The sequence below is a fragment of the Rhamphochromis sp. 'chilingali' genome (genome assembly GCF_963969265.1).
Source record: "Rhamphochromis sp. 'chilingali' genome assembly, chromosome: 9".
Classification (NCBI taxonomy): Eukaryota; Metazoa; Chordata; class Actinopteri; order Cichliformes; family Cichlidae; genus Rhamphochromis; species Rhamphochromis sp. 'chilingali'.
Window position 1 is genome coordinate 13,116,034 of NC_137936.1, and position 9,725 is coordinate 13,125,758.

A 9,725-nucleotide genomic window follows, 5' to 3' on the forward strand; every position below is an offset into this window, starting at 1 on the left:
GAGTTAGCAGTAAAAAAGGTTGAGCCCTTACAGTTTTTTCAGCTTTACTATGAACTAACTCTAATTGTAATCAGTGCAGAAAATATACATTTTCCACTTATGCCAAGTTTGATTATGCGTTTCTCCATTTATAGCTGTCTAATGTTCAAGCTATTAAGCTATGCACTTGTCGAGATTTAAACGAAAACATCTCTCATGTACTCCAGATCTGACACGATGACAGTACAATAAGTGGCCTGTAGTAGTGTTCACGGGTGGGTTTGTACCATATACTTCCTACAACGTTAGAAAGGCTTGAATCAGCATAAAACACCAGGCCCTGTTAATGTGTTGGCTGATTTATGATCCATCAGACAGTTAATTAATTTGATGAGACACAGCAGAGTGTCACTATCAAGGAGGGTCATTCGAAACAGAGGTCTACATTTTTTTCCTTTCCTAAGGATAAAATTGTCAAATGGTTCTGTGCAGGAATGTGCTTTATTTTGGTCAAACATAAGTGGAGAAAAGGGGCAACAGGGAGGACATCTTTTGGAAACAAAACTAGATGGATGGAATACTCTGTCAAGAGTTCCCATTTTCATTCTCACACAGCACTTCAATCCAATTAATCAGCAGAAGAAGACAGTTGTATTACACAGCATCCCTAACATTTCTGGGCTGAGTGACAGTTTCAAAGATGTAGATTAATTTTGTCAAAAATATGATGGGGGTCTTAAAGCCATTGGGAGAGGAAATGAGGATGTCGGAGTCAATTTTTCCGCCAAATGGAGTGGCCATCATCGCAACTTTCAATCTTGTTTCTCTCCACATACATCAGTCATCTTTTTCTTTTTCTTAATGAAATGAGAGGGGGGGGGAATAAGTTGAGGGGTGAGCTTCTTTTTTTTGTATTCAGTTAGTACACAAGTGATGAATGGGAAAATGTGGAAAAAAAGTACCCACAACCCCTCCTACAGCCAGTTACTCTACATGCACCTTTAGCCCTCTATCTGCCCCTCTCTGTATGTGATTTATCTATCAGTGTATGGTAGGATTGACTCTCTGCTGTACAGCAGGCCATTAATGCCTGGGGGAGATTCACCTTGCCAGGCAGCTGGCTCAAATGAAAAGCTAAAAGAACACATTAACTCATCAATATGAGGGCATGAGATGAAAACAGTTGTCAAAAGCCTGCCAGAAATAACTGATCGCATAATGGCGCTCTATTGTATGTAAGTGAGGTCATGGGAGTCAAACAGCAGCTAAAGACACAAGGAAGTGAGAACACAGAGTCCTCTGAGGCTTTGATAGGCTCCCAAAAAACAAACAAACGGTGTGTCATCTTCAAAACACGCTATTAATATGTCGTGCAGCAAGCTGAGATTAGAGCAGTGCTTTTACTTAGTGTTGTCAATGCTTTTGAAAAGCCATTAGGCAGCACTTTCAATAACCATTCAGGCAGTTCTAATTTGTGGTTAAAATACATTTTTATTCATTCACTACTCTTCATCAGTGTTTGAAGCCAGATAATGTGGCTCATCCTTATTTTTATCTGTGGCTATTTTGCACAGCACAGATGGTATGAAGCCAGAATAGAAATGATTTCAAACATTTTTTTTTGTGGCTTTTTTGTGGTTTTGTGCACACACAAAGACATTTTCTGAATGATACTCTGTCGCTATGCAGCATGAAACACTGTGTGCAGAACACATTATCGTTGGGTATCCTAGAGCGGGTGCATCACTCAATACCAGTCACAAACCATTTACCACATGGTGGGGGAAGCTGCTTCCATCGCAGAGAGTCCCTCACACTGTCGTGAATATCACTGCACGCCTCGACACAAACTGCTGGAAAGGCGTGCGTACGTCTTCAAGCATAATTTTTGTTGATTTCGTTCTTTTACATTTTCCTCATTATCGTTTGCGCTGAAAGCTATTCCAGCATCAATCAATTTGGTTAATTGGGCTTCAGTTGGAAAGCGCATATTTGCAACACTTGAAAATTTAATTTTATACCAGGACATATTAAGCTATGTCAGTTATAGCTGCAATTACATGTATCACTAGGCAACAAACCCTGCAAACCTGGAGAAATGCCCGTATTCACTCAGTATGTCAGCAGTTTATTTTCTTTCTTGTACTTCATCCCCTGACTAGTTAAGCGCTGAACAGTTTCCTGAAGAGTTTATCACTCTTGTACACCAATAACAATCGGATCTTTAGATTTGTTACTTTTCTAGGAGATCATGTCTGGGTCTACGTTTTAGCACTTGAGCATGGAATATATTTGCATATCGTATTACACGCACGCTTTCTGTGCCGTTACGGGTGCATGTCTGATGCAAGGGCGTGAACACCTTTCTCATATCACCACTCTGAAGACCGATGGGCGTTGTCAACAGGTTTACTGACATTCAAAAGGGTAAAACTAAAAACAAGACAAAAAATACAGTCATGACATACATAAGCGTAGCATAACATACATTTATACACCGCAATACTAATACACAGCATACGTCTAATTATATAAACTTTTAAACAACTACTGAGGCTATCTCAGACGACCTCCGACATCGCGGATAGCTAGCTTAGCACCGAGATTAGCTTTACGGTCAAATACTGCGCTAGCGGCAACATAATGTACAAAAACAAGTTGTAATTTAACTTTAAGTACATACCGGCGATACAACCGTAAACCAAAGATGTAGACAGTAAATTTTCCGACAGGACACCATAAGCCGTGTGCCGATATGTCTCTCTTTCTTTCGCTCGCTTGCTTTCCTTGAGCTGACTTCCTGTTCAATAAAGTTGTTTCAAAACAAACCATTTCTACGGTGCATTACTTGAAACGACCACAGAGGGCGCTAAAACACATAATAACTAACAACGTACTGGGAATAATATTTTAGTGATACAGAACACTCCCCGCCTGGCGTGAATAACGCCACGATTAAACGTTGAAGAAAACAACACGTTAAGAAGGCACCAAGGGTACGATCTCTGAGATAGGTCTGGTCAACACCTTTGTACCATCTGATTTAACTACCTTAATTTCCACGGTACGTATTTTACCATCTTTACTTGGGAACACCTTAGTTATGAGACCAAGAGGCCACTCATTTCTTGGCACTCGACTGTCTTTGAGTACCACAACACTTCCTAAGCTCACGTTAGGCTGGCTAGACTGCCATTTGCGGCGTGGCTGTAGGGTAGGGAGAAACTCTTTCCTCCATTTGTCCCAGAAGATGTTCGACAGGTGCTGAACCTGGCGCCACTGATGTTTGTAGAGGTCTGATGCTGTGAATTTTTCAGCTGGAGCCTGAAGGGGTGCTACCTTTTGAGTCAGGAGAACAGCTGGAGTCAAGATAAAGGGGTCACTTGGGTCTGATGAAACCGGGACGAGGGGTGTACAGTTTATGATAGCAGCCACCTCTGCCATGAAGGTGACGAGAACCTCATGAGTGAGTTTAGTGGTCTTAAGCTGAAAAAACATAGAGTCCAATATTCTCCGTGCTAAACCTATCATTCTCTCCCATGCTCCGCTGAAATGGGAGGCATGAGGTGGGTTAAAAGTCCATTTACATCCATGTTCTTTTAAGAAGGTGTGCACAGCTGTGTTGTCCAAGTTTGAAGGGATTTTCAGTTCTTTACATGCACTTACAAAATTGGTGCCTCGATCAGAGCGAACAGTTTTCACTGGTCCCCTCACGGCCAGAAATCGTCGGAATGCATTAATGAAGCTAGATGTATCAAGTGACTCTACCACTTCAATGTGAACTGCTCTAATACTCAAACAAGTGAATATGACAGCCCACCTTTTATTCTGGGTGACGCTTCCTCTTGTACGTCGTGAAGACACAAACCACGGACCAAACACATCTAAGCCCACATTCGTGAACGGGGGATCTGTTGTGAGACGGTCTGGAGGGAGGTTTGACATTTTCTGTGTGCTCAAAGGGGCACGAAGTATTTTGCAGGTAACACAATGATAGATGATTGTGCTCACTTTTCTTTTACCGCCCACTATCCACCATCCTGCGGAGCGAACGGCTCCTTCTGTGAAAAGGCGACCTTGATGCTGGGTCTGCTCGTGGTAGTGCTTTATGAGAAGCGCTGCAACATGGTGGTGGCCAGGAACTATGAGAGGGTTTTTCTCACCTTGGCTAATGTTTGAGTCTCTGATGCGACCACCTACTCTAAGGAGTCCTTCTTTGTCCAGATAGGGGTCTAAGGTTTTGAGATGACTGGTTTTGGGTAGTTTTCCATGTTTTTGCACACACTTGATTTCTTCAGCATACACGTCCTGCTGTACTGCTCGAATGACAAGGTTCTGAGCTTGCTTTAACTCATCCACAGTAAGTCCCGTTTCACAGTAATGCCAGCCATTACAGTGATTGGCTTTGCCTGGTGGTGATTTGAAGTTGTGGATGACATGTATTAGTCTAGAAAGAGCACGTGTGAGGGATTTCCAGGTAGAAAACTTGGTGAATCTGTCTGAGCCCAGTTCTTTAGTTGAGGCTGTTGTTTTGAGTGCGGTTACCTGAGGTCTTACATCTGCGTCCATGTTGGGTTCTACAAGGTCATAGGAGTCATTCGGAGAATTCTGAATCTGATGTAAAAGGTCAGGGCCGGTGAGCCAGTTACTAAGCGGCAGCTGGAATGCAGGAACAGAACGAGTGGCGTGATCTGCAGGGTTCTGACTGCTAGCTACATAGTGCCACTGGCATGGCTGAGAAGATCTGCGGATTCTAGTCACACGATTACTGACATAGACATAAAATCTTCTAGACTCGTTGTAGATGTAACCTAGGACTACTTTACTGTCTGTGTAGAAAGTAGTGTGATCTAGTTTACAGTCAAGTTCATCTGAGATAAGATCTGCGAGCTCAACCGCTAAAACGGCAGCACTAAGCTCTAATCTTGGAATAGTCTGATCTGGGCGTGGTGCTAGCTTAGCCTTACCCATTACAAAGCCTACTTGACTGTGTCCTTCTGCATCTGTCACTTTTAAATAGGCCACTGCAGCTATGGCTTTGGTAGATGCGTCTGAAAAAACACACAACTCTTTTTTCACGGCTGTTGAAGGGGAAATGTCTGTGTATGCTCTGGGAATGGTCATGTTAGGCAAGTCTTTGAGTGAGTCTTTCCACTGTGTCCAAGACTCTTCCATTTCGGGAGGGAGTGGAGCATCCCAGTCCCCATTTTCGGCTGTAAGTTCGCGTAGAATAGACTTCCCCTGTATGGTGACTGGTGCTACAAAATCCAGCGGATCATAGAGGCTGTTTATTGTTGATAGAACACCTCGTCTGGTAAAGGGTTTTGACTCATCAGATACTTCAAAGGTGAAGCGGTCTTTACTTAGGTCCCAGAGGAGACCTAGGCTACGCTGCATGGGCACTGAATCACTTTCGAAGTCTAGGTTTTTTAGATTTTTGGCATGATCTTGAGTCGGGAATGCCTCTAGTACTTCCTTCCTGTTTGCTGCTATTTTATGCAGTCTTAAGTTTGAGTTTGCAAGTGCATCTCGGGTTCTTTGGAGTAGAGATATGGCCTTTTCAACAGTAGGTAGAGATTTGAGTCCGTCATCAACGTAGAAGTCGCGCATGACAAACTGCTTCACATCTGCATCGCAGTCCGGTTCGACGCGTTGGACAGACTGGTGCAGGCCATATATGGCTACTGCTGGCGATGGGCTGTTCCCAAAGACGTGGACCGTCATTCTGTACTCCACAACTTCTTTGGAAATGTCGTTGTCACGGAACCACAAGAAGCGTAAGTAGTTCCTGTCTTGCTCTCGCACGTTGAAACAGTAAAACATCTGTTCGATGTCTGCTGTGAAGGCGACGGCTTCTTTTCTGAAGCGTATTAGGACCCCAAGCAATGAGTTATTAAAATCTGGTCCTGTTAACAGAACGTCATTCAGGGATACGCCTTCATACTTGGCGCTACTGTCGAAGCCGACCCTGATCTGCATGGGTTTACGGGGATGGTAGACACCGAATAGTGGCAGATACCAACATTCCTCATCCTCTTTTAGTGTAGGGGCGATCTCTGCATGTTTGTTTTGGAATATTTTGTCCATGAAAGTGATGAAATGTTCCTTCATCTCTTTCTTCTTTTCAAAGGTGCAAAGAAGAGACATTAGGCGGTTCAGGGCCTGTGGTCTGTTGTTAGGGAGCTTTCGGCGTGGATTTTTAAATGGTAAAGGAGCTGTCCAACTGTTATCTGTGTCTTTTGTTAGTCCCTCCTCCATTATTTTTAAGAAGGCATTGTCCTGGATGGAAGGTGAGATGTAGTTGTCATTTCTGGTTTGTTTGAACACATTACATCCTAAATGATCAGGTTCACAAGCACTGTCTGCCAGCTGGGGGCTGAAGTTGAGTGGAACTTGTATCCCACAATGTTTCTCTTTTATGTTGAAAACATTAGGACATGGCTCGAATGCTGTGGGACGTCCCCTTTCAGTTGCATTTGTGAACAGAGTCCTCACTGCAGGAGTTTTGTGGACATCACCTAAACACACGTTTCCTACTATGACCCATCCTAGGTCCAATTTTTGAGCATAGGGTGCGTTGTTAGGGCCACTTATCTGTTTGCGGACTTTGTGAGCTCTAATGACATCCCGTCCAAGTAGCATTAGTATGGGGGCGTTAGAGTCCAAGGCAGGAATGAGGTGAGCCACTGACTTTAGATGGCTGTGGTGTCTAGCTGCACTGGGTGTGGGGATCTCGTCTCTGTCATTTGGGATATTTTTGCACTCAATTAGGCTAGGCAGTCGGATGTGGACTGAACCGTCTAAAGCTGCCGCTACATAACCTGTAGCTCTTCTACCCATTGTCTCTTTGGTACCAGCACACGTCTTAAGCGAGTAAGGGGAACTAGGGCCGCAGTCATTAAACAACTCGAAGAACTCCGGACGTACTAGTGATCTGTTACTTTGTTCATCATGGATGGCATAGAGCCTTACTGCTTGATGTGGGTGGCCTGCTGGGTAGACATTAACGAGACAGATTTTGGAACATGAAGTGCCTGCTTCATTCACACCACAAACCTGAGTGCATTTAGAAGTGATCTCCTCTGATTCAATGGTGTCAGGCTCCCCGCCATGCTCTGCTGCTGGTTCGGTTTCTTTTAGCCAGGGAGCTGGTCCTGGGTGGAGAGCTGTGCAGTGCTTCTCATCGTTGCACTCGGAACACTGTACCTTGGCTTTACAGTTCTTTGCTATGTGTGAAGATGAGGCACAGCACCTGAAGCAAAAGTCATTTTCTTTTAAGAACGTTTTCCTATCTAACAGTGTTTTCATGTGAAATGCTCTGCACACTGCGAGAGGATGGGCTTTCTTGTGAATTGGACAAAGCTTTTCACCATGTACAGTTTTGTTTGGGGACCTCTGTGTGTCTGAACTAGTGCGAGAGATGACATCAGTTTTGTGCACAGAAATCTCTTTTTGTCTGTTTGCCCTCCAAGATAGTTTGTCTGGTCTGGGTGCATCAGGTGATGGTGTGAGGTTAAAGCTGGGGTCGTTTCTAGCATCAGCTTCTTGTGCAACAAAGTCTACTAGAACACTAAATGGTGGGAAGGAGACACATTTTGTGCGTTTGTAGTTGGCTCCTACCGTAATCCACCTTTCTTGCAGGTAGAAGGGAAGTTTTTGGATGATTGGATTTACTCCTCTTGCTGTATCTAGGAACGCGAGACCAGGGAGGTCTCCTTCAGCTTTAGCGCTCTGCACTTCCATGAGCATGTCACTAAATTTTCTCAGTTTTGCAAAGTCTTTGGATGAGATTTTTGGGAATGCATCAATTCTTTTAAACAGTGCATCCTCGATCACTTCAGCTGAGCCATAACATTGTTCAAGTCTGTCCCATATCATGTTGAGGCCATTGACTGGGTTGTTGATGTGTATGGCTCTGAGTTGTTCTGCATGTTCAGCCGATTCCTTGCCAAGCCATTTTAACATCAAGTCCATTTCTTCACTTACCGTTAGATCTAACCCGCTTATAGCATTTTCAAATGAGCGTTTCCAAGCTCTGAAGTTTTGGGGCTTGTCATTAAACTGGAGCAGCCCTGTTGCCACTATTTCACGACGAGCAAAGTATCTGATGAAGTCACTCACATTTGATTCTCTAGGCTCTTTGTATAAAGGCCTAGCATTATGGAAGCTAGATGCTGACACCTGATTTGACCAATTGGTACTGTAATTTTTATTAGCATGGGGAGAAGGGGAAATGACTGGAGTTTTTTGGCAACAGTCAGGATCATCTGTTAGACCAATTGGAATTTTTTGTGGGTCATTTTCCTTTTTAGGGCTTGGTGGCTGATCACAGGTGAGCTCTGATTTACTTTGTGTTACATTTTCATTTTGTGATTGTTGAAGAGCAGCATCATTTTCTTTTCTCACAAATGTAGATTGGCCAATGACATACTGTTTAGTTCGTTCTGCTGTTACTGAGGGACAGATGTTGCTGCGCGTTTCTGTCTGTGTGGCAGCAGCTGCTTCTAATGACTCTGCTTCAGCAATGGCTGAAGCTACATCTTTTTCATGCTGTAAATATTCGATGGATGCCTCGACTTTAGCTTTTGCTACTTCTATTTGTGCTTTTTCTACCTTCAAATCCATTTCTTTAGCTGCGAAGCTGAGCCGTGCCTTGGCTGCCTCAGCTTTTGCTCTGGCTTTGGCTGCTGCAGAACCTGTAGAGGAGGCACACGAAGCTTCGGACCAGGTCTTGAGGGATGACGCCTTGCTGGACATGTTGGAGTTGATTAGACGACTGCTGGCTCACTGCTGTATGCCGTGTTGCTCCCAGGCGCAGTAGTGGTCAGCTTCACTCTAGCGTGCGATGACTGCGTTATCTTTGTTCGTGCAGATGTCGCCGTTTTACTGTGCCGTTACGGGTGCATGTCTGATGCAAGGGCGTGAACACCTTTCTCATATCACCACTCTGAAGACCGATGGGCGTTGTCAACAGGTTTACTGACATTCAAAAGGGTAAAACTAAAAACAAGACAAAAAATACAGTCATGACATACATAAGCGTAGCATAACATACATTTATACACCGCAATACTAATACACAGCATACGTCTAATTATATAAACTTTTAAACAACTACTGAGGCTATCTCAGACGACCTCCGACATCGCGGATAGCTAGCTTAGCACCGAGATTAGCTTTACGGTCAAATACTGCGCTAGCGGCAACATAATGTACAAAAACAAGTTGTAATTTAACTTTAAGTACATACCGGCGATACAACCGTAAACCAAAGATGTAGACAGTAAATTTTCCGACAGGACACCATAAGCCGTGTGCCGATATGTCTCTCTTTCTTTCGCTCGCTTGCTTTCCTTGAGCTGACTTCCTGTTCAATAAAGTTGTTTCAAAACAAACCATTTCTACGGTGCATTACTTGAAACGACCACAGAGGGCGCTAAAACACATAATAACTAACAACGTACTGGGAATAATATTTTAGTGATACAGAACACTTTCATTTTCCAGTCTTAATACAGATAAAACAGCTTCATAGTGTTTCACTTTTTTGCAGCTCAACGTGTACAGGCAGATCCTGGGAGACAAGCGGTTCCATCACATGCCTTAAACTTTTGTCTTTTTCTATTCTTCATCTGAAAAACTGTCAAATTAATTCTCATAATGTACCTACCAAGGCTTATCCCTCTGTGCTTTGAGCGGAGGTCATTTCTGCACGCAGTTACGTCAGAAATGAAGTAGACAGAGGA

General features: G+C 43.7%; 1 protein-coding gene across 2 annotated transcripts; it reads right to left on the reverse strand.

Annotated features, from left to right (window-relative positions):
* Nucleotides 1-2,279: 2,279 nt before the first annotated feature.
* Nucleotides 2,280-9,465, reverse strand: LOC308403051 (uncharacterized protein). Of its 2 annotated transcripts, XR_013972851.1 has the most exons (3): nt 9,230-9,465; nt 2,663-8,979; nt 2,280-2,412 (listed from the first exon to the last, which is right to left on the reverse strand). XR_013972851.1 is itself a non-coding variant. In XM_080892291.1 (2 exons), exon 2 carries the CDS (start codon nt 8,734-8,736, stop codon nt 2,959-2,961), a length of 5,778 nt encoding a protein of 1,925 aa, XP_080748417.1. In that variant the 5' UTR covers nt 8,737-8,979; nt 9,230-9,465; the 3' UTR covers nt 2,422-2,958. The 2 variants fall into 2 exon arrangements, 1 of the variants encoding a protein (XP_080748417.1); XM_080892291.1 differs by lacking the exon at nt 2,280-2,412 and having other exon boundaries at nt 2,422-8,979.
* Nucleotides 9,466-9,725: the final 260 nt, after the last annotated feature.